Below are 25,603 nucleotides of genomic sequence, written 5' to 3'. Positions count from 1 at the left end.
GTTATTTCATGGTGAGTCCACGCATGTTATTTTTATCAGGTATCTCTTGGGATTGTGCAGCGGATGCAGATGTCTATGGTGCAATCTGCTGCAAACTTGGCTGCAGGGAACCTTACTTTTACCTGGAAACCGCAGTTTTAGGTTATAACATATATGAATATGCAACCATGGAGGGGGGTAATACAATCCAGATGCAAATCGCTGCTTAAAGTGATGCGACCTTAGATCTGAACTTCCCTGGAGAACCTGAAAAGCGAAGATATGCATGCACATGTGTGTGTGTTGGCTGCGTTAAAACGTAAAGAAACGATACAACCTGCTGTATGAATATATATTCGAAGACAAAAGACGTGCCGGATTACACTTGAGCACATTTCTGATATTTTCCATCCAGCGATTGAAGCTTATGGGTCCAGTATGAAGCTAGAGGGGGTTGCTATGGAATGAGAAACATTGAAAAATCACACGCACATATCTGGCAGACACACACGCAAAGACTGGGATGGAGGCAGAGGTGATTTATTATATTTACAGTGTCAAGCTGAAACAGTGAATGGATAGCAGGTGTAGTTGGGAAAACAGTTCTATGTACACATCCATTTTGGGTTCTTGATCACTCACCGACACGCTTGCCGACGGCACTACACGGGCCATAAAGTCCAAAAAGGCCACTGATCTCCAAAAGCAGAGGTCATCATACACTCCACCTTTGCACTTTATATTGAATTTATATAGCGACAGGTTGGATTTGATTGTAGGGTGGGAATCCATCCAAATCATGTAACTCTTATGGAAATGCATACATGTAGCACCGGTTTGTAGCCGTTTTGGTCCATATCCAGGGTTTATAATCTTTTGTCCTCGTAATATCCACACTGTCTTCACTGGTATACACTGCTGTACTGTATGTGACTACAGTCTTGCGATACGATCTTATATTGTTAAACAGCAATGTTTCCAGCACAAAAAACAACAAGTTTTTACCATCTAACTGTACTGTTTAATAGAATTTAATCAGGAACGATATTGTGCACACTGTATATTTGGTAGTCAAAACGGGATACATTGGAATCTTGTGCAGTATTATTTTTAATAAGATAGTCTAGCTTATAAATAACTTAACAATATATAATACAACTTTATAGTTTATTTTACGGGACGTAACATGATACAAAAATATTGATCACAGTGTATTTTTCCTCGCAGACATTGGAATTTGCTATGAACAAGGGAGTTTTAAAACATTTCATGGCAATAAATTACATAGTCAATATCTGACAAATAACGAATAGACAATTCATTTAAAACGATGAAAAAACATGGCTGCAGGCTTTAGAAATCTCTCTCGGTCCTTGATAGCTCACGCCATGTTTGATATGTTGAATGTGGACATTTCGTGTCTTCCACTAACCAATTGTTCTCCACACTAGTTCACATAACTAGCACTTGTGAGTCAGATAAGCAGCAGCTGAACATTAGCACTGCTCCAAATGCCGGCGTCTCTGTCAGCACTCAGTGCCACCTGCCCTGTTGGTCGTCTTTAGTCCAGTCTTCCCCAGTATGTGGGTATACAGTGACATAGTTCCTCGCTGAAATACTCGCTCTCCTTACATTTCCTTTTTCTGGGCTCCACATAGCATGGCGGTCTCCAGCAACTATCAAGAAGAAAAAAAGACATAATGGTAGTGTGCCATTTGGTCTCAGAATGATTTGAACCAGATACACTGGTTCATAAGTCTTAAAAGTCCCATGTATAGTCTAAATAACCCAAAAGAGCCTTTTGTGAAACAGAATGATTATTCAGATGTTTCCTCAATGGAGCCATACAGCCAAAAATGATTCATCTATAGCACCTTTACCTTTAAAGGGCACATTTCACAAGTCTTTTTTAATATGTCAAATAAATCTTTGGTGTCCCCAGAGTATGTGTGTGAAGTTCTAGCTCAAAAGACCATATAGATCATTTATAATAGCATGTTAAAATTGCCACTTTGTAGGTGTGAGGAAAAATGTGCCATTTTTGTGTGTGTCCTTTAAAATGCAAATAAGATGATCTCTGCAGTAAATGGCAGTGCTGTGATTGGATAGTGCAGATTAAGGGGCGGTATTATCCCCTTCTGACATCACAAGGGGAGCCAAATTTCAATGACTTATTTTTTCACATGCTTGCAGAGAATGGTTTACCAAAACTAAGTTACTGGGTTGATCTTTTTTCCACATTTTCTAGGTTGATACAAGCACTGAGGACACAATTATATCACTTAAAGATAAAAAAGTCAGATTTTCATGATATGTCGCATTAAAAGGGATAGATCACCCAAAAATGACAATTGTGTTATTTCCTACTACTATATTCCTACTATAGAAGTTAGTGGGTACCGTCAACTGTGTGCTTACCATCATTTATATAAATACCGGTATCTTCTTTTGTGTTCAACAAAATAAAGAAACTCATACAGGTTTAAAACCAAACGAGGGTCAGTAAAACTGAATTTTCATTTTCGGGTGAACCTAACCCTAATCTCTTTAATAGTGTATGGACAATTCCATTTAAAAAAGCTATTTAAAGTACATTTACATTAATGTGTTTGGGAGAGATGGTCAAATCAAAGTGATTTACAGTGCTTTTAATTAATACATTTTATTTTATCAATATGTGTGTTCCCTGGGGTTCAAACCCATGACCTTTGAAATAATAAATACATTTTACATTTACAAAATAATAAATACCATGACCTTTCGATGTTTTTTGAATAAGATACCATGAAAGCATAATGTCTTCTGCAAAGCATCTTGGGGTATCATGCAAATACCATAGTATTTGAAAACTGAACTTTAGTATCATGAAACATCAAAGTATTGTACCATGGTGCCACCACAACATGACTTTTTATTATAGTAACACTAAACAACACCCGAAATAGTATTACTTGTAAAAAGGAATTTACAAAAGTACTGTAATTAATTAAACATTTCCAGCATAGACAAAAACTACAGCACCAACAGCAGGCATTTGACTTCTCAGAAATAAATAATGCAATAGATGCAATAGGCCTTTAGAGATCAGTCAGTGTTTCTCAAACGGGGACCGAGGCACACAGGAGGGCCTCAACAGATTTCCAAGGACTCCACAAGATGACTTAAAGGATCACTCTACTTTCTTGAAATAAAAATCCAGACAATTTACTCACCCCAACGTCATCCAAAATGTTGATGTTTTTCTTTGTTCAGTCGAAAAGAAATTACGTTTTTTGAGGAAAACATTCCCAGATTTTTCTCAATTTAATGGACTTTATTGGACCCCAACAGTTTGCAGTTTCACAGCAGTTTCTAAACGATCCCAAACGAGGGATAAGGGTCTTACCTAGTGAAACGATTGTCATTTTTGGCAAGAAAAATAAAAAATATGCACTTTTAAACACCAACTTTTCTTTTTGCATCAGCCGTGGGACGCACCAGCACAACCTCACGTAATGCGTTATAACGGCAAAAGATCACACGTCGCAAATGTGAAACGTACACTTGCTGACCATTTTAAACAATAAACTGACACAAATACATTGATTAGTATCATTCCACAATTTCAGAACAGCCCTCCTTCTCCACACATGTAAACACTGGGGCGGTAGTTTCACATACGTCATGCGTGACCTTTCAACATCCTCACGCATTACGTGAGATTGCGCCGGGGTGTCACACGGCTAGCGCAAGACGAGAAGTTGTGGTTTAAAAAGTATTTTTTTCTTGCCAAAAATGACAAGCGTTTTTTCTCGTTTTGGATCGTTTAGAGCCATTTGAAACTTCGTTGAAACTTCAATTTTAAACTACATTGAAAGTGTAAACTGCTGGGCTCCAATAAAGTCTATTAAATTGAGAAAAATCACAGAATGTTTTTCTCAAAAAACTTAATTTCTTCTGGACTGAACAAAGAGAGACATCAACATTTTGGACGACATGGGGGTAAGTAAATTATCAAGATTTCTTTTAAGAAAGTGGAGTAATCCTTTAAAATTATTAAAAATAACAACAACAAACAAATAAATACCTATCAAACTTATTTGGAAGAATTTAAGTGAGTGGAGGCCTTTAAACATTGTTGAAGTGGCAAGGCTGGAAACCACTGCTTTAGAGCTAAAAAACCTAATACAAATGCTGAATAAATTATAACAGTTCCTAGGTCAGAGTGAGAAAGCCTGGAAATCCACATTATACTAAACAAGCCGTTTTTAGGGCCCTTTAATTTCCACGATCACGGAATCATGGAATTGGCAAATTAACACGGAATCTAGTGTTAACATGGAATTTCGAAGAATTTTATTAGGAAAAAAATTCTGTTTTTGTGTGGGAGAAGAATGTATGTCTGGGGGAAATACAGACCGGGGGAAGCAAATCCCCTCCCGTCATTTCAGACCCCCTCCAAAACACTGAAACCACTGAAAAACAGTTTCTCTCCACGACTCTGCATTCGTCAGCGAAAAAAATAAGAAGTTCGATGCTAAGCAGTAAGCATTCAGTTCCGAGCAATTCCCACATGACTTTTATGTGAGCGAAGAACTTTTAATTTGTAAGTTTTTTCAACATTCCATTGACTGGGAGCGCAAAGATACATGCACTCTCTCAGCCATTGTCTCTATCACTGCACCTCTCTCACATGCACGCGCTCTCGCATCTGTCCAAAGTCCGAAAACAAATCCTCATGTATTTGATCAGTTTTATGCGTTTCATGCGAGCCGAGGCAAACTAACTATCCCTCGCATTTAAAATATAATCATCTGCATCGTGGCACCGCTCTCTGTCTCTCTTTCGCTCGCACGCGCAGTGAGCTGCGCGCTCATGCTGTCCGAAGTCAGATCAGTAATCCTGTAAATGTTTGTAAAGTTATATATGCATTTCAAGCAATTGTGTTTAAAATATGGATCGCGTTCCGCTGGACTGATGTGTTTAAGGCATTTCTGAAGGCACCACTGCTTTGACACACGTAGCCTTCTGCAACAACACTAAACAATACATTGAATTGAGTTGTGTGCGTGTGTGTGCGCATAAATGCATGTTTTTACAGTCATTAAATAATCGTGTTATCCCGTTTTCCCCATCATCGAGCAGCCCTACTACAAACAGGGAATGTGAAAAAGTGTTACCTTAATCAATTTAAGGCAATTCCTATTGTATTTGTGTCCATTTTAATCATTAACATTAAATGCACACTCTTTTTATGACTAAAATATCAGTAAAGGGTAAAAAAATAATTGCCAAAAAACAAAACAGACAAAACGGAATTTGCATAAATTAAAAAGGACAAAACGGAATTTGGGAAAAAATAAAACGGAATTTGGGAAAAAATAAAATGGATTTTATAGGGCCCTATGTTTTGGTAATCATCTTATAGCCAGATGTAATTTAATGACTAAACATGCATTGCTATGGCCTGCATTTCAGATCTCGTCTAATAAATGTCAGGAAATTATTTCATCAAATTAAAACAAAAAATTTTATTTGACATTGTTCTGTCATCACGTTCTGTATAAGCAGTATTTATGCAGCGGTGACTATTGTAATGAAAGAATAAGCCTGTAATTGCCCCTAATTCTGCTAATGACTCAAATTAAATGCTTAAGCATGACATCTACGCCTCATTTGTTGGTTAACAGTGTGTAGCATTATAGCACGTACACGTTTTGACAGTTTTTGCTTGAAGCGATCACATAACGTTATTTGTCTCTGCACATGGTTGACATATGTAATTACACTTCAGTTAATCATTAGGATGCCACATTTAGTTTGGGGGGGGGGGGTTCTGAATGCATCATACGCAGTGCTCTGTATGTGCGTGTGTGAAATACAAATAATGTCTCAATACCCTGAAGCCTTAAACAACTGTGGTTGTTATTTAGCTATTAAAACTCTCACTTATTTTTGTGTACATGATATATTTGTGGTCAGTGATAATGCCGTTACATCTTGAAGTATTTGACTGTTTATTATACAAAGGAGTCATTACACTGAAATCTCTTGACTTTAGATTGGTACATGATTAGTCAATGCCATCGTTGTTAGTTGTAAGTAGGCCCATCGATTGAATTCATGAGGGCCGTGACAAAATTGTTCTAGAAGATTATTACATCCATAAGCGAAGTATTGCCAAAAAGGTCTAAACACAGTTGATGATTTCCGGTACACCGTAAACAATAATATTTTCCAAGTCTTCCAAGTATTGTAAATTGTATGTCAAAGAGACGATAAGAGACGAGTATGTGGTCTCGACACATGACCCTGTCAGCGGTTCGAGCCCTTCTTACTGTGAGGCAATCCTGCCCTACAAAGCCAAAGTGCAGTAACTATGCATTTGGTCAAAATTGAGTTAAGGGTTGAAATGGGCTTTGTGAGATCTGTTGTGTCTTGTGACAAAGTCTCTTGGTTCAATTTTGTCCCATTTCAGAGAAACGTGTGTGCCAAAATTGCAGTAACACGTTTGACTGGCTGGTGTAAAAAACTTTATGGGCATTTTTCTCAGTTTCACTGTTTGCGTAGATACAGCACTTAGCATTTGTAGAGCAGAATAGTGCTACCCACTGAACCACTGTGGTACCCAAATATAAACGGCAATAATTTTACATTCAAATGACAAGAAAACTCATTCTCACCTGCATGTGTCTGGTTGAAACCTCCTGCCTTTTAGGAAGCACTTATTATAGGACTCTGTGCATTCGCACACACATTTGTTGGGGTTCAGGGGTTGGCTCTTGGGACAGGATTTTGCACAGGTGCACTGGCAGGTGTCTTTGTTGAAGCTCTGATGGGGCCCGCAGGAAGAGGGCTGGGCTTTGCACACGCACTGACAGGTGTTCTTATCCAGGTAGCGGTTTGGTCCACAGCCTGCTGCTCTCAGTTGCTTTTGACAGACACACTGACAGGTTTCCTCATCCAGCTCTTTGTCTGGCCCACAGAAGTCCTGCTCAATTGAGTCTTCATACGGAGACAGAAAAAAAGTTATTTTTATTACTTATTTCTGCATTTGAGGAAATGCGATGGAATTGCTTGGCTGATTTCCAAAGCGTTATGCAAGTAAAGCACATTGTCCGGCATGGACAATTGTGAGACGTGACAAACTGTTTAGCAATACAACATTTCTGCCCAGCATTCCTTACATTACATTACCCTCCAAAGATCTAAACAGATGTTTTTCTTTACAGATTGCTAAAAACAATGAACTTGGTGGCTTACTCAAATCCTTCATGGAGCGTATAAAGTGGCCTAAGACCTTAGCTGACAGGGGGATTAAATTCCTGTTACAACTGTTTGTGTTTTCTAATGATTCAATTCATATTATAAAGAATAGAACTTTATTCTTTTCCATGTGGGAAGAGTTTATGAAAGGCTACATAAACATTTTGATAGCATGTTCTCACTATACAGCTGTGGTAGCTGTGGAACCTTGCAAAATGCACAAAACGTAACTGAGTTGCTTTTACAATCGTGCCATATCAATAGATTCAAGTTATTTTTGTAGTGTCGTTTTAAATTGCAATTTTATATATTTTTCTTGGGAAACTGCTTCGTTACAGTAAAAAAACTAAAAAAACTATTAAGTTTTCACTGGAAAGGTACCATGCTGGTCTGGTTTTGTTGGTGTGACCACATTTGAAAAGTTCTTTCATGATGGAGAGGATTGTTTATTTAAATGTTATTCATATGTCATTGTGAATTCAACCCACATATGATTTCTCAGCATGTATTGCCTTTAAAACCACACGTTTCAAGCATTGTTACAGTGATTAAAAAAACATTTTTGCAGCTAATATAGGCATACTGTATGTCTAAATAAATTACCCCCGGTTTTACAGACAAAGCTTAAGGGTATTCACAGACTTACTGTGCATGTAGACGGCCACCGGCGAGAGCGTCAAAGTGGCCGGAAGTCATTCATTTTCAATGAGAGCCGGCGGCGAGCAGCGACGTGGCGCGTCATGTACAGCGTGAGCGTCGAGGAGAGTTGAAATCAGCTCAACTCTATGGTAATGAGATATGACGTGGTTCGGCGGCGACCAATCGGAAGGCGGAAACCTTCGCCTGAGAGGAGTTCAGAGAGTGCATTCGAGCTTCGGAGCGTCTGCTGCGCCTTTTCTGTGGCGTCGTTGACAGTGCAACCAGAGCTTTTATTGACGCTCTCGCCGGTGGCGGTCTGAATGCACAGTAAGACCAATGTTGGAGCGGTCTCAACTGAAAATAACTTGCACTGACAGATCTTAAAATATGCCAGTGTCATTGATTTGTCTCAAGATACACACAAGTAAGGTCTTTTTCCAAGGCATGATCAAAAAAGATGCTAAAACATCCTAATTTAACTAAGACCTAGTAAGACCTTCTGTGAAACCAGGCCATATGGTTGATTAGACTTGAGCAACCCAGATAAAATTGCATTGACCACCAAACAGCGTTAACAATTGACTTTATGACCAAGTAAAAGCTTTTCGCGCTTTTTCTGCGGTAGGTCCCAAACTCTGGAATAGTCTCCCATTCCATGTGAGGTCAGCTCCATCAATTGCCACTTTTAAGTCGTATTCAAAAACGTGTTTATTCTCTTAAGCTTTTTAATAAGTTATGTTCAATTGCTGTATGTTTTTTTTTATGTTATTTGTCTTTTAAAGCCTTTTGGGGCCACGTCTGTTGTTTGTAAATGTGCTGTATAAGTAAAGTTGCTTGCTTGCGACTATAAAAAAAGGTCACAAATTGTTACAAATCCACTGCAAAATATTCAAAGAAATGTTTTTAAGGCAGCATAATAGAAAACAATGTCCAAAACATCCCCCTATATCCTTATATGGCCCTGTCCCAAATGGCACACTTTATGTGGACTTTCTGTCTCGTGACCTTAAATTGCGCATGCTCGCTTAGTCTACGAGTCCATAGGGTGGCCCATCTGTCATTTTTTTACGCTTTGAAGTGTGCTCCTCAGCGCCCCCTTTGCATCCTTAATGCGGTCTTTGGCAAAGGCTGCAGGCTCCACACACTTTACCACCCCAGAAGTCCTTGCGAAAAAGCAATCAGACGACGGAAGGGAGGAGGTCACACTGATGGCCAACTTCTCTTCCTATTTTTGGGCGTGATGCTCAAGTCGGTTTCAAAATAAGACTCCGGTGCGCCCTCGTGGATTCACGTCAAGAGTCCCTAAGGTCTGCACTACATGATATCATCAAAGTGTGGACTCTGAGGAAGTCCACATGTCCAGAGTGTGCCATTTGGGACAGGGCCTATAGTGCACTATCGAGTGCACTCATGTAGTCCCATGATGCACCACAATATAGAAGGTTACAACCAGTAAAATTGGAACCAAATGAAACCTGAGTCTGCATCACTTCTGGCACTCCAAGTTCAAAGTGACATGACTGTCAAGTATTTTCATACTTGCAATCTGACCTTTCCATTTAACCCATTCAGTGAGTAGTGAACACATGCACTACAAGTCATGAAAAAATGCTCTCCGGCACCCGGGGAGCAACTGGGGAAAACTTGCGGCGCAAACTGCCGGCTTTAAGATCTCCAACCGGCGATCATAAGGATACAAGTCAGACTCTAACCGTTAATGACTGCCCCAAGTGGGATTTATTTTTAAGTGGACTATATTAGTGAAATAATGTAGGGAATAGTAAATTGAGCCCTTTTCACACAGACATTTCGTAAAATACACGGGAAAGGCATCCTGGATTTTTCCAGAATAGTTAGAGTTTTTGTTCATTCACACTGCCAAGATTACACGGCATCTGATGGTCCCGGTAAGACACGTGACCTGTTAAAAGTCCCGCCCTCTCTTCTACGCAGCCTCTGAAGTTTGCAAAGTATTTATTATTCCTCTCTCCAGAAACATCTCGCGTGCATTTTTGTTTATAATAAGACTACAAAGGAGTGCGTGAACGCACAGATCTATGCTGGTGAATGATTTCAGCTTTAGAGTGGATATTTGACGAGCTCCCTGATCTCTGCTTTAATACAGTTTTCAGACATTTCTCATCGTGATTGTTTATATGCATTTAAAACCCGCATTTTGAGGAACTGAACGATATATCTTGTTGGGATGGCGCGCAGGTATTTTCGTTTATTATAGCTCAAATGAGCACGTGAAGCGATATAAGCTAACTTACCTGATATCTGCTTCAGTCCAGTTTGCTGACATTTCTCGTTGTGAATGTTGTTAATTCCTTATTTTAAAGAGTTGAACCAACTTCATGTTGCCATGACACGCGCGTCCTCACTACGGCACGTGCGTCATTGTTTATGCATCTCATTTATCATATCCTGATAACTGCTTCAATCTAGTTTGCAACATTTCTCGTGGTGAATGTTTATATGCACGTTATCTCTCGTTGTAAGGAGCTGAACCATAACTTGTGTTGTGATGACGCGCGCATCCTCACTACGACACGCCCATTACGGCATTCTTGTGGCTTCTTGTTCACACAGAGGGTTATCTCTGTATCTGACTAGGTCCTATTTCCGGCAACGATTCCAGAAGATTAACGGGACAAGTTTGTGTTTACACAGACGCTTGTCTGGCAATTTTACGGGTATTTTCTGGGACCAAAGGTCTGTGTGAATGGGGTTTTGGTGTATGGGGGCAAAATCTTAATTTCTTGAGCCACCAGTGAGCAAACTAAAGCAACAGTGTCAAGGAGATACCTTCATAAGATGTTAGGTGGTGGAGGAAAATAAACCAGGGGCAAAATACAGCCGTTAAGTAAGACTGTATCTCAAGTAATAGTCTAAGCCAGTGGTTTTCAAACTGGGGGGCCGCGAGATGGTGCAGGGGGGCCCCAGTTTTATAACATTTTATGAAATACATTAATTTATCATGAATTCTGTGTAATTAAACCTAAAAAAATAAGGCTACTAACCAAAAACACTACTTTTTAGATAACTTGTAAGACTAGTATAAGCAGTTCATGCACCCATCTCCATTCTCCTCAGGTCTCACATTCATTTACATAAAATATTACTCAGTTACACAGATACAGAATAATAAATAATAAAAGTTGATTGATTAAATAGTGTAATAAACTACATCTTGCATTCTACCCCAATAAAATCCCAATTTTTTAAGTATCTTGGCATGGAAGAAGCTCTTCCCCCTAATGTTTAAAACAAACATACTGTACACCACTGCTAAAGAATGTAAATTTAATGTCAGCATGGCATTTATTTCTCTCGTGTAACTTATCGCTGCGGCAAAGAAAGCTCTTCCCCTTGATATCTTTAAAATAATTTAATGTTCAAGAGAAAGCACAATAAAATTGCACAAGTGCAAAGACATAAATCCACAGTGCTTAGCTGTTAGTGGTCAAGGTAAGCTGACCCCCAAGATAATACGCTATTAGAGGATGTAATATAAAGCTTTTCTGTCAAAGCACTAAGCCAAATTCCTCTGAGCGTGTCTGCTTAAGCGAAAATTAATTACATATGCACTGCACTCCCCAATCTCTACCGGGGAGTTCAGTGAAAATCTTTTATTTCACTTTAGTAAAAAAATGACCAGTGTATTGCTGGAACATAACCGTCCGCTCCTAATCAAACTGTCTCTTAAAATAAAACACAGTGGCCTGATATGTGTAAGTGGCCTGTATCTACACCCTGGATCTCATACATGCAGTATATCTTTCTGTCTATTATGAGATCAGCTATCTGCTTCTCTTAAAACTTGAGTTTAGTGTTACGCGTCTTTCGAATGCATAGCTTATGCACTCTAATCTTAAGTACATTCACCACAGGGACTCATATCCACATCAGGTTCAACCTGTCACATCTACTCAGAACGAAGAAAACAAGTGCGTCACTCTCGAAAACGTGCATTACGTCACCCTACACTTGAGCTGGAACTCTGATTCGAGATTGGTTGGGAAGGCGAGAATAAAAAATTACTTGATTTTAACTGAACGCACTTTCTTGCCGATGTTTTTGTTTAGCTTGAAAGATTCTTGACCGATTGCCACAGGAGCAGCTATTATGGCAGTTTTCCACTCTGTTTGGGGGTTTACATTTGGACTGAAGTGCTTGTTTTTTAGGCCTTGTTTTGTTACTGCATAGTCGAATGCTGGGTTTTCCTTTTGCAGCAACAATATAGAGGCTATCTACAAAAAACATCTACAAAGTATTTCCTTTACAGTAAAATGGCAAATACCATTGCACTGCCACCACCAATTGACCTATGGCTAAGCCCAGCCCCCCCTTAGTTACTGTTCCCAGCTGGGACAAACACACGGTTGCTAGCTGTTTTACAATGGAAGCTGTCAAGTTTGAACACCTTGTCCCAGGATGTTTTTAATATATTTTGGACACTGAGGGACCACCAAGTGGGACCTAAATATGCCACAGAGGGATACATAAGATTCTCATGGAGGTGAAATGCTGCCCGTTTCTCAAACAAAAGGCTGCATCCTTTGGAGGTCACATTTGTAGACTGCATATGTCCTATTACATAATATTACCAATTATAAAGTTTACTATTATAATTAGTTAATCATAAATTGTTGTAATATGCTTACGAATTGTGAATGTAATGCTCAGTTAACTAAAATAAAGCAGCCTGCATATGCAACCTCCGGAGGCTGCAGTTTTCCGTCTGAGAAATGGGCACAATATCTGCATAAAGTAAAATTTCTGGCTAAACCTTTTCCAGTGCAATGTGCATCCATTATATTCTGTCTTCTACTGTGTGTGGTTTTTTGTTTGGGTTTCCAATAATGTTTGTCTGAGTGTGTTGTGTTTGTCTTAGTGTCAAATGTTAAGGGTCTCAGCAGATTAATTTTTACACGATTTTATCTCTGCATGTTCTTGCTCAAGAATGACAGTGGCTGTAGAATTTCTATTGTAAAGAATTGGACAAATATCAATTTAAACGTTGTTGCTAAAAGTAAGCATCTAAAGCAGGGATGGGCAACTTCGATCCTGGAGGGCTGGTGTCCTGAAGAGTTTAGCTCCAACTTCCTTCAGCACACCTGCCTAAAAGTTTCTACTGTAGTATGCCTGATAAAACCTTAAGTGGCTGCTTCAGGTGTGTTTAATATTATGGTTGGAGCTAAACTCTGCAGGACACTGGCCTTCCAGGACCGAAGTTGCCCATCCCTGATCTAAAATGAAAGTAACAGAAGCGGGTCCGTTAGCGCCCCCTGCAGGCATTTGTTATAATACATAATGCTGTTTTTAATAACAAAGGCTACATATTACTGTAATGTGTTTACTTGTTTTGATACTGTATTTGAAACAATTATTATTGCATCATCATTATTATGTCATTTTAAAGTTATTGCTACCTTGGGTGTATTTTTATTACAAAAAAACCCGTCATTATCAATTAGCAAAATAATTGTTAGGGACAGTCCTAGATTAGTTAAAACATTTCAAAATAATGTGATTTCTGTTAACCATTCATTTATTTTATAATTGAGGATTTCTTAAAAAGTGTAAAAATCTTGTCTCATCTCGTTTTCGTGAATCCGTGTCTCGTCTCGTGGATTAAGTGTTTTTTATACCCCTAAGCGATCGTTTACAGATCACAATGCAAACGGGAGAAGCTTACGCTAATGTTACGGTCGTCACGATCGAGGTTAAGATTAAATGAATATATACATTTAACCAATTCTATATGTAGAGGCACTGAACTTAAGCTAACTTAATGTTAGCACAAGCTATCTAACTTACCAGATGCTGTTTTAGTAATGATTGGGATTAAATACGTTTAGATGACGTTAGCACAGATAAAAACATTGTTTTTTTGACTTACCTTGGAACAAATGTATAAATCATTGTTGATCTGGACATTACCTGACATTTTGTGTGGGTTTAGAAAATGGATTAAAAGAAATTTTATTGCCCATCCACCCAAGTGTTACAGAGTATATCCGTGCCGAATGCACTTCGCCAGGGTTCGTAAAAGTTTTTCTCGATTACAGGTTCAGCTGACGTTTCAGGGGTACACTATACGTATCACTTGTTTTTATGCGCACTTCCCCTGGAAAACCACGGCCACATGTCAACCAGCGGGAGAGCCGAGGACACCAAGTTACAGGCATCACTTGTTTTATATCAAACTCAACAATGGCACAAAAGAAGTGTGTTTTTGGATGTAAGGAGAAGAATTATGGAAACAATGGATATAGTTTGTTTATCCGGGGTACCATCTGTGTTTTGCGTTTGTGTTTGTTTAACGCTGGATTTCAATGAAAAGTCCCAACCGGGTCAGGAGTGGCATGCGGTAAGTAAGACTTCTGTGTTATGTCGTAAATCGGCGCGCAAGTGCATATTATATAAACGACACAAACATGTAGTGAATCATTAGTTATCCAGTCAGTGTTGTATAAAGTGTTGACCCGTGACTCTCTCCTCCCGCAGCTAGTAACTCCTCCTTCCAAATTTTTCATACGTTATCGAAAGAAACGGTGAAGCTAATATTTCTTCGGAAATATGAAGGATGTAATACTACTCCATAGGTACTCCAGATTAACAAGTTATGGACACTTTAACCCCATTCCAGCATCTATGGGTATATTAATGGTGGAAACTGGTTTATCCAAACACACGTTAACCCACACAAGTGAATATATGAAGAGTTTTGCTCCTTTTTTACAGAACGCAATAAATCCATTTCTGATATTACAGCCCACCAGTCACGCAATGTAAACAAACAATGGCGGACGCGCTGAGTACACGGAGTCCTAGTTTTCCTCATCTACTTTGTACTTCGTGATCAACAAACAAAACAAAATAATACTTTAATTGCATTGATAAAACTGTGATGGTTTTCTGTGACGGGAAAGAAACGTAAGCCATCAACATCTAATAATTTCCGCGAGAGGCGATCGGGTGCTTGTTCTCCCGACAGCAAGCTTCTCATGCTAACACATTGACCCCAGAGGATCTTATGAAAAACTTTCCATAATTTTACTCAAAGTCAACGAAAATCGAGCAGGACCAAAAACATTTTACAGCTGATCTCTGTGAAAGACGTTAAGCGAGGACGTCAAGTAACCGCAATGACAGTGATCTTATGACAAAGTAAGTGTTTTGATTAATGACATTAATGTTTATATTTTTAATTAGTGTGTACAACTAGTCAACTAAATGAATATAACATGGCAAAGATGAATGCACATTTATATAGGCTATTGATTCAATAGATTTATAGCATTTTGAATAAAAACTTGTCATGGATTTATTGCATTTTGTGGAAAAAAATTATCCGTTTTTATAATAAATCTTTGAAAATCAACTTATGGATTTGAATTTTTTATGTTTTTATAACCTAAAGATGCTATGTGAAAGTTTGTAACAGAAAATAGTTGTTTTCATCTTGTCACTTTCTTGGTATAGAAAACACGTTTTTACCAAAATTTGTCAAAATGGATTTATTGCGTTTTGGAACCAAACTCTTCATATACACATGTTGGAGGAGGGGCAATTGGACATATTTAAATCACATAACCTGCATGTTTTTGGACTGGAGGAAACCGGAATACCCGGAGTAAACCCACGCTGACACAGGGAGAACATGCAAGCTCCACACAGAAAGGCCTCCTGACCTAGCCCGGGCTCGAACCGGGGACTTTCTAACTGTGAGCCACTGTGCCACCCCGTGTAAATGTTTTAAACTATATAAAGTCCTACATAATTAGCCAAATAAAGGAATTAATTGTTTTGCCTTTGCATTTTTATGTAGTCTTGTTTAGCAATATTTAATGCATCTGGTACAGTGGGTGTTTCTGCTTAAATAGTTTAAAGGTTTGCTCAGACATTATTTTGCTCCACAAAATAAAATTAAAGAGAAAACTACAAGAGCAATATTTTTCATAACATACTAACGTTTCATTCAGGCACACCCAGACACTCAATTTTAGGGTGTTAGCATTATGAATTAGCACTTACCAGAATGTGTTTTTGACAGAAGAGGATCAGGCAGTAGCACACATCTGCATAAGCGATTGCTCCAGCTGTGTGTCTTCGGGCATGTTTTATTTGCCACATGGCATCTGTGGAGGAAATAAATGATTAGCAATGAGACACACAGAAGCATTACAATTAAAAAAGTATTCACATCAAGTCTCAACAAGCAATTGACTTGTGTTGACTTTACTGTTATAACTCAGAAACTAATATATATTCCATAAAAACACTTCTTTTGATCACAGTCTGTGTGTCTAAGCTGGCTGCAAATGAGTTTGTTTGCTTTTCAGGATTTAGTTATAAAATGGGATAAAATAACATTGATTTTCAAAGAGGACTTGAAAGATGACCTCACAGGCAACAAATATGTTTTATTTGGATCACTCACTTTATCTCTTAACTAAACACACCTCAAAGGAACTGGAAAGACAGTTTTATACCATTTGGCTTGACTCCGCAGTGACTGTCAATTAGAGCCCGACCGATTTATCGTTTTGCCGATTTTATCGGCCGATATGAGCATGTCGCAGATATATCTGTATCGGCGTATAAGCCGCAGATATGAAGCCGATATGAACGTTCCTTACAGAACACATTAAATGCATTTGAAAGATGTAAGTACTTGTTTGTCCAGCAGAGTGCGCCATACTGGTTGCTAATGGCGACCCAGATCACTCACTGTAGTGACACCATCCAATCCCCCACCCCCTTCACTTCAGTCAGTCTCTCAGTTCAGGTGGCTGCAGTCACGCAGTGTCTTCTTCACAACATTTTTACACCTGGTATTAAGACGCGCTTTGGTCGATTGGATTATAAATGGACAAGAGAGACGCATTCCCGCTTACATTTGGTGTTTTAATCCGTCTCTTTGTCGACTTGCGAGTTAAAACGCAAGCGGGAGAAATGACGCGAGACGGAGAAATGACACGTTTAAACTACGCGCAGCCGTGCACTTATATATCACTATATGAGATTACTGCTGCTTGTGTTGTTAGTTAACATGCTAATTTCAGAGCAATTGATTCAATAAGCTCGCGCAACTCTACACCCTTGCTAAATAAAAGAGGCGGAGCGAAGACGCTTTATTTTTATAAAAGTCTAAAGTTTGCACGGAACCCTGGGTTTGTGTTATAAAAACGTTGTGCACAACATTAAACATAGTGTACATTAGTATGTGCTCCGTCAAGCATTGTCTTCGTAACTGTGAGTGGCTAACTAATTTGTGAAGAACACAACTTACTGTAAAGCTAATAATCAATGACTTCATAAGTTTCTCTTTATAACGTTATTCTTGTCAAAACTGCAAATGATGCACGTTTTATGTATTTTGTTCTCTTTGTGTTTTAAAGTTATTTATAATAAGTCAAGTTTACTGTTTAGTGCACTGATATCCAACTAATTTTGGATAATAAAGTTTATTGTTAACTTCTTGCCTATAGTACATATCTTTGTCACATCAATATAAGTGTTGGATCACCACATTTGTGAGTGATCACCACATATGTGAGTGATCATTGCATTGCATTGTATTTATTCATATACAGTATATTATGTTAAAGTATATAGTGTATTCTATGTACAGTACTTTAGTATATACTGTAGTATATACTGAACTATACACATAAAGAATATCGGCCGATATATCGTTATCGGTCTTTTTTTACTCCCTAATATCTGTATCGGCATCGGCCCCAAAAAACGCATATCGGTCGGGCTCTACTGTCAATGGGAGAAATTTAATAAACAAAGAAAAAGGAGTGAGGGTATCAGAATAACTTATCAGCATGCATGAGGCACCAGAACACAACAGAGCTTTATTTCAGCTTTACACTCTTACTCCTGTTACTGGGGGGCCACTGGTTGTCAATTTTGTATGTCTTTTTAATTAATCACACCTTTATTTAAATTCAAATTCATATTAAACAGCTGCACTTTGTGGTTACTAAACAAATGCAAAGTGTCAAAAAAGCAGTTGGACGTGTTACAGAGTATTTCTGGACCGAATGCACTTCGCCAGGGTTCGTACAAGTTTTGGAAAGTTTTTTCCATTACAGGTTCAGCTGACGTTTCAGGGGTATGGCTACATTAATGGTGAGAACTGGTTTATCCACATACACGGATATGCACACAAGTTGATATATACACATGTTGGCCGAACTGAATTGTGAATCCGTCAACGTTGCGTTGCCGCAGAAGTTGAACATTTCTCAACTTTTCAAGCACCAACACGTGCATCAGCCAATCAGATCGCCTTATGTATGCTAGCCAATTACGTTTATGCAAGACCGGAGCATGTGTTGCGGCCACTGTGATTGGCTGTTGGCCACCTTCAAACAAGCCTTCCATCAAGCGTTAACGCATTCGCCCCGTGTAAATTAGGGGTGTAACGGTTCTCTGTAAAGAATCAAATCATCCTGTTATTCTCCCACGGTTCGGGAAGCACGTGCACCACGGTGCACCGTGTTTGATTCGACCACGCATTTTTTTATATAGTTTAGGAAAAAAACAACGCATAAAACCGCTAATGTATGATTCTGAATAAGCTCTGCGTGTGTTTAGATGAAAGTACATGTCCAATCAACTCGAAGTATGCAATTCTGTTGCCAACCTCACAGTTCCTCACGTGTTGGTGTGTGCGTGTGTGTGGCGCGGACCGTTTAGCGTGGCAAGTGAAGGAGAAAAGACGCTAATAGAGGCACCGCCAGCTTCATTTAAGTCTACTCTACTAGCCATGCTCAAGAAAACGTGGACAAAACTGTAAAATGCACGAGTGCAGTATGCTCAAGGCAATACATCTAATATGACAAGTCGCTTATTGCGCCGTCATCACCAGGGTTTGTTGATAGCACGCGATCACAGGTGAGACAGAAACAGGACACATTGCCTTCTGTGTTTAAATATTAACAAACTGATCTTCTTGCGAAAAAAACTTGAAGATAGTGGCATAGAATGAGTTAAATCAGGTGTGTTAAATAAGGAGACATCTAAAACTTTCTGGGAGGGGGGCCTCGAGGACCAGGATTGTAAAACACTGTTCTTATGTATGTTCATTTTGCCGCTAGAGGGCGCCAGATCAAATCAATAACAATGACGTAGATTAATGATGCTCTGAAGCAGCGTGGACTGATGGGATTTGTTGTCTTTAACTCAAACGCTGATGCCCATCAATCAGACAGGAACGAGAAATCATGTTAACACATGAGGTAAAGTAATCAAGTTTTATAAATGTTGTGTTTGATGAATTCGTTTTTTTATTATGTAAGGTTTCATGTAATGTTCAAAACGCAATTGTTAGTCATAGATGTTACAGTATTAGTCCAATACGATGGTTTGTTAACACAGCACAGAATTAAGTGTTCAGATGAACAAACTTACCATAAAAAAGCGAGTGGCCCGACAGACGCTATTATTTCCGTTGTCCACGTTGTCAGTAAAGGCGGTACCAAAGGGTAATGTAGATATTAACGTCATTTACAGGCAACTGCACTGCCCCGTGTCACTGTTTAGGGCACCAATTTTCTCATAATTTACAAGTACGGTAGTTGAAAACATTATAGATATTGTTAGTAATCAGCTGGACAAAATATATAACACCGGACTAGTGGTTTTTGGATATTTTACTGCAAATATCTTACAAATTGTATCTTTAAGTGAAAATGTTGATTTTGGCAGAGGTTAAACGGCTTAGGTTTTTATTTTTGTAAAGAAGCCTGTTGTGACCAAAGTGTACCGAAATGCATCGAAAACCGTGAGCCTAAAACCGTGATATGCACCGAACCGTGAGTAATTTGAACTGTTACACCCCTAGTGTGAATGTACCGTAAGTGTGTCAGGTAAGAGATATATAAAATGTTCAGAGCAGTGGGCCCCCAGAAACAGGATTGAGAACCACTGCTTTACAGTATTGCTAAAAATTCGGTCCTTATTCAGATGCAGATAATAGCATCCAGTCATCTATGAACTAAACTTGAACCAAAATAGGTTTATTGGACAACTGCACTCACTGTCACCCAGGTTTTGCATTTAGTAAAATATTTCCATATTAAGTTGTAGATGTGTCAAGAGTCCATGTAGGGAAAAGACTTGCCAGCAATCATACGGTTCAATTCTTTTATGGTTTCAACACTGGGGTCACTATAAATATTGAAATTCTTTGACTGCTGTGCAATGCACAAAGTATTGCGATTCACTTATGCAACTGCATTGTAATTTATTACTTTTTAAATGCAATAGCAACATGTATTTTACCTTTAATGACTGCTTACAAAACAAATATTACACACAAAGACTGTATATATTCTTAGTGTAAAAGCTGTACATGAACCCACATACGTTTTTAAAAGCAAAGACAGCATCAAGTCTATCTATAAACAAAATAAACAAAAATACAAGACAAGACAACAACAAAATATTAATAATAATGAAATCTTAAGGGCTGTATTAGTCTACAGTTGCAACATGGTTGACATAACCAATTGTAATGCTGCGTTTACACCAGCCGCGGTAGAGGCGTCAAGCGCGAGTGATTTCAATGTTAAGTCAATGTGAAGACGTTTGGCACGGTGGCCGCAATTCCACCTCGTTCGCGCGAATGGCATGTCTGGCGCGGTACACGCGAATGGTGCTTTTTGTGCATTTTGCGTTTGACGCGAATTTGCGGCTGACGCCCAAGTTGAAAAATTTGAACTTTGGCGGATTTTTGTGCAGCGTTACCCAATCAGGAGCCTGCTTGCTGCGGAATAACTCATTCAACATGAAGGAACGCTTGATATTGTCCGTAAGCAGTCACCAGGAGCTATACGACACAAGTTCTTATTTCTATAGATGAGACAGGAATAAAAAGGACCTCGCTTGGAAGAGTGTCAGTGAGGACATTGGGCAACCTGTAAGTTGTAAATACACATTTCACTTTTAAGTCACGTGACGTTTATCGACCCGCGCCGTTTATTTTCCCCCTATAGTAAGGTGACAAACCGGTAACTCTCTCGATAAATGCACAATCTACATCAGCCATCTTGCAAACAGACAACCGCATAGCACTTGCCCCTTTCACAAGAAGGGGATTTTGCCTCTGACGCACGGCAAATGCTTGCTTTCGCTCTAGACCCGTGAATACATTCAAACTGTTCAAGCAGCAAACTAGGAGCGCTAGACGCGATTTTGGCCCTGTCCCAAATGGCGCACTTCATGTGGACTTTCGGTCTCGTGGCCTTAAATTGCGCGTGCTCGCTTAGTCCACAAGGCCGTAGGGTGTCCCATCTGTAATTTTTACGCTTTGAAGTGTGCTCATCAGCGCCTCCTTTGCCCCCTTGATGCGTCTTCAGCGAAGCCCGCACTGCAGCAGGCTTCGCGCACTTTACCAACCCAGAAGTCCTTGCGAAAGAGCAATCAGACCAATCAGACGATGGAAGGGAGGAGCTCACACTGACGGGCAACTTCTCTACCTATTTCCGGTGTGACGCTCGAGTCTGTCCCAAAATACGACTCTGTTGCACCCTCGTGGACTCGCATTAAGGGTCCCTAAAGTCTGGACTACGTGATGTCATCAAAGTGTGGACTCTGAGGAGGACCACAAGTCCGGAGTGTGCCATTTGGGACAGGACCTTTGATGCCTCAAACGCGGTTGGTGTAAATGCAGCATAACACCTACACTTTAAGACAAAAGGTACCAAACTGTACCTTTTCTGTCGCTGGGGTTGTCCCCCAAAAGTTAATTTTTTGTACCTTTATGGGGATACAGTACAACATATTTAAATGTTGTATCTTTTAGGGTACAATATTATACACAATAGATCCTTAAGGTACAGTAATGTACCCAAAAAGGTACAACATTGTATTATGTTTAGTATACTTGTAAAGGTACACAACAGAACCTAGTACCACATATAGTTTTAAACTTTATTTTCTGACAGTAAATGCAGTAGATGTCTCCATTACCTCGACTTTCTAGCACGGACTATGAGAGTTAAGACAGAACTCTGAACTAGATTGGCTCGAGACCATTTCATTGTCTGCTCCAGCGTGCATCTATCTTCTCGTGGCCTCACACTTTAAATCCGGGCTGTAGCTACTGGGCAGGCAAAACACAAGCCGGCACCAAGATAAACTTTACGCTGGCTTCTCAGTTTCGAAGTGAGATAAATCTCCAAAATTGGATGGAAAGTGAGCACTACGCACAGAATGGTTTGACACTGGTGTGAAGTATTGTTTTGCTTTTCTGTTAAGTGTGGACTTCAACCCGTCTGGGATTTGGCATTGCCTGCAGGCAAGTAAAATGATATGAAGTAAGTCATCGAGAAAAGCCTTGTTCTATTAAACTGGCGAAAAAGGTCATTTCTGTAGACTCTTTGAATTTTGTCCTTTGTTTCATTGAGTGTAATCAGTGTGCATACATAAGGGTTTAAACATCTGCTATACATTTACATACATACATTCACAGCTGTAAGGCATCTATAAGCCTACATTTGGGGCCTACTCAGATTTATTTTTATTAACGACTGCATCTGAATTTTAATGTTGAGCCGTACGAAAGGACAGATTATTCCAACTAATTTTCTTCATCCGTCGTACAATACATAATTTCAAACAGAGCACACCATACGGCATCAACAAACAGAAAAAAAAGCCTTAATCTGCAGTCTGCAATAAAACTGCCATACTCCACACAGTACAATAAAACTGACAAGCCAAGAGCAATGCTTCTCTTGACCCCTAACAAGATTCCAAACACTAATGTGGAATTTAGTAGATCTTTTTGGAAAGAAATTAGTCAGAATTCTGGGAAACCTATACAGAGAAAGAACAACATACATGTATTACAAAGTGTACTGTACACAAGTTTAGTATACAACCAAAAATTGCTTTCTTAGAAAAGTTATTTTAAACATTTATTTTAGTTTTTAGGAGAAATGCAAGCATCCAGAGCTTAAAACTGAAATGTTGTATATCACAATGTACATTGTCTGAAAAAATGATCATAAAATGATGCCTATACCTGTCACATGGCAGTACCCTTCAAAAAGGTTCCGATATAGTGCCATCCACTAATACTGGCATCGTGGTTAAATAGGCTATAAGAAGGCTGTAGAGAGTTGTTTTTATTGTTTAACATTTTGATCTTTACCTTTAAAACCTAAACTCTGCTCTCATTGAAAACAAACAATTGCAAACACAACACATTTCTATATCTAACATTTCTATACTTTCTGCTGCCTCCCCTTACTAAGATAACCGCTCTGAGTCTTCTCCTTTAATGGCTGATAAGTAGGGGTGCGCCGATAAATGCCAATATACACTAATAATACGTGGCCGACAATTATTCTGAATCACACAGCCGACATTATTCACAGTCCTTATCGATCTGAAATCAGTGTTTGAGTCGTTTAAAACATCCAATATCATTATACATATTCTTTATTATCATGAAAATATCTGAAAAGGTTTGAAGAACAACAACATAAATATATCCTTAAGCCATTTCCTGGTGCAGTTGTTGTTTCTCAATGTCAAGGAAGGATCCTCGGAAGCCAGAATTGCGAGGATGCTACGTCATCGACATCCGTCGAAGTACTGTTCCAATGTCGAGGATCCTCGGAATTGCAACAAAGGTCCTTCGTTTGAAAAATATCCCATATACAGGAAAGGATGCATATGTGTATCTTCGCGCTCTTCATGCTCTCAAATCACCCACAATCCTATGCGCGCAGCACAGAAAGCACACCTTTTTACTGACATAATGATGCAATGACGTGCACTTGCTAGCCTGTTTCATTTACGTGTTCTCTGAATTCTAAAGAGGAGCCTCGTCTAGCCTCTGAAGGAAGTGACTTGGAAAGACCAGTCCTGCCAAGGAAGTATCCTTAACATTGAGAAACGGCCTGTGTGTCATAGCTGCGTGTGTACGGTTACTCATCTGTAGCGCACATTGAGTTTCTACACAAGTGCGCACTCTGGCTATTGGATGTAACGGCTTTTCACTGTAATTCATTGAGAAGCATAGCAAGCTTCATCGGCCGATCGATCTGAGCATCCCTACTGATAAGAGTAGAGAATGCATGGCAAGAGATCCGAGACTATTCCTCCATACAGAATCTCTCCATCTATCAGCTTTCGAGGTATACGCTGGTGGACTCTCCTCTTCAGTTCACACCACAGGTTTTGTATGGGATACGAAATTTTTGTGTGGATTTAGATGTATTATTTAGATGTATTTTTTGGATCATTGTCCTGCTGGAAGATCAAACCACTGCCTATTTTAAAGGGACGCTTCCTTTTTTATTTTAAATATGCAAATTTTCCAGCTCCCCTAGAGTTAAACAATTGATTTTTACTGTTTTGGAATCCATTCAGCCAATCTCCTGGTCTGGCGGTACCACTTTTAGCATAGCAAAGCATAATCCATTGAATCTGATTAGACCATTAGCATCAGGGGGCTACAGCATTTGATTGGACAGGAAATTTGATGAGAAGTTGAAATGCATGTCATACAAATTCTAGACTTTTTAACCCATGTTTTGAATGCTTATATCTTCTGAATAATCATTTTTCCAGTGTTTTGGACCAGGGCCGATGATTGGAATAGGCAAACTAGTCGGTTGCTTAGGGCGACAAATGTGTTGGGGGCACCGGCGCCCTCTGGTGTTACAGGTGGGAGGGGAGTTGCGTTATGTTAGTGCTCAGCTGCTGGCGCGTTGATCTAAAATGAAACGGTCTACTGAACCCTCTGGCGTACAGGGACGAAAACAGAGAAAGGAAAAAGAAAGCCCAGTATAGAGGTAAGTCTTCTCATCAGTGCTGTGATGGATCGCAGTTGATCCGTGGAGATCTCGCATGCGATTCGCGGATTAATATGCAAATTTAAATAGGGAAAAGTTTATCATTTGCACATGTTTTAAAGGCTTGCAAATGTTACATTTTGAACAATTTAAGCGCTAAAGTGAGCAGCTTTCTGTACGCACAGACGCACATGTGTCCGGTCCAGCTCCAGTCAGATGTGATCATCCCTGTGCCCTTTAAAGATCAGAACACTTAATGTGTAAACTTTAGAGAGAGTTGCACTACTGTGTCTCAAACTGTAGTCCATTAACATACATTTGGCGAATGGAGCACTGAAAAACAATGTAATGTTTTTATGCTGCACCGTTTGGAATTCGCCCTCCGTCTGTGTGTGCGTTTAAGGGCACTCAAAAGTGCACACACAAGAGACGCATTTCAAAAAGCAAGCGAACATAAAATCTTTCTGTTCACAACCATAATGTGATCCGAACCGTGGGTTTTGTGATCCGTCACACCCTAAGTTTGTCAGACAAAATAAATTTACTTAGTATTGTGCATTGGACGTTTCATTGCTGTCACTAAGCTTTCACTAGCTATGGCTAGGCTGTTTATGTTCAGTAATGCGATGGAATGTGTCTTTTCATCTAATACTTTTTATTGTTTTATTATTTGAGATAGGGATAGATTTAATTTTTAGTGTTAATAGCTGTTTTGTTTGTTCATCCATTGTTTTAAGTCTTAATTTGTTGTTCATATCCTTTATTATTTGTAGCAGTTTTGTATGTGTCATTTATTAAAACTCAATCTCGCCTAGGGCAACCAAAGGGCTAGAGCTGGCCCTGTTTTGGAGCATAACCGTGTTTATATTTATTCTTAAGCCTAACGTATTTATATTAAAAAGAAA

General features: G+C 39.2%; 1 protein-coding gene across 1 annotated transcript in view; it reads right to left on the bottom strand.

Annotated features, from left to right (window-relative positions):
• Window positions 1-1,071: 1,071 nt before the first annotated feature.
• Window positions 1,072-25,603, bottom strand: part of vegfc (vascular endothelial growth factor c) — an 83,897-nt gene continuing 59,365 nt past the window's right edge. The window contains exons 5-7 of the mRNA XM_055205056.2: window positions 15,907-16,010; window positions 6,642-6,963; window positions 1,072-1,655 (exon numbers count right to left, since the gene is read on the bottom strand). Of these exons, the coding sequence (XP_055061031.2) occupies window positions 1,541-1,655; window positions 6,642-6,963; window positions 15,907-16,010 (541 nt within the window). The 3' untranslated portion in view covers window positions 1,072-1,540. The remainder of the gene's footprint in view (window positions 1,656-6,641; window positions 6,964-15,906; window positions 16,011-25,603) is intronic.

This window comes from Misgurnus anguillicaudatus, chromosome 3 (genome assembly GCF_027580225.2).
Source record: "Misgurnus anguillicaudatus chromosome 3, ASM2758022v2, whole genome shotgun sequence".
NCBI classification, from domain to species: domain Eukaryota; kingdom Metazoa; phylum Chordata; class Actinopteri; order Cypriniformes; family Cobitidae; genus Misgurnus; species Misgurnus anguillicaudatus.
The sequence above is the reverse complement of the archived record's forward strand: the minus strand, read 5'-3'. Positions and strand labels throughout refer to the sequence as shown.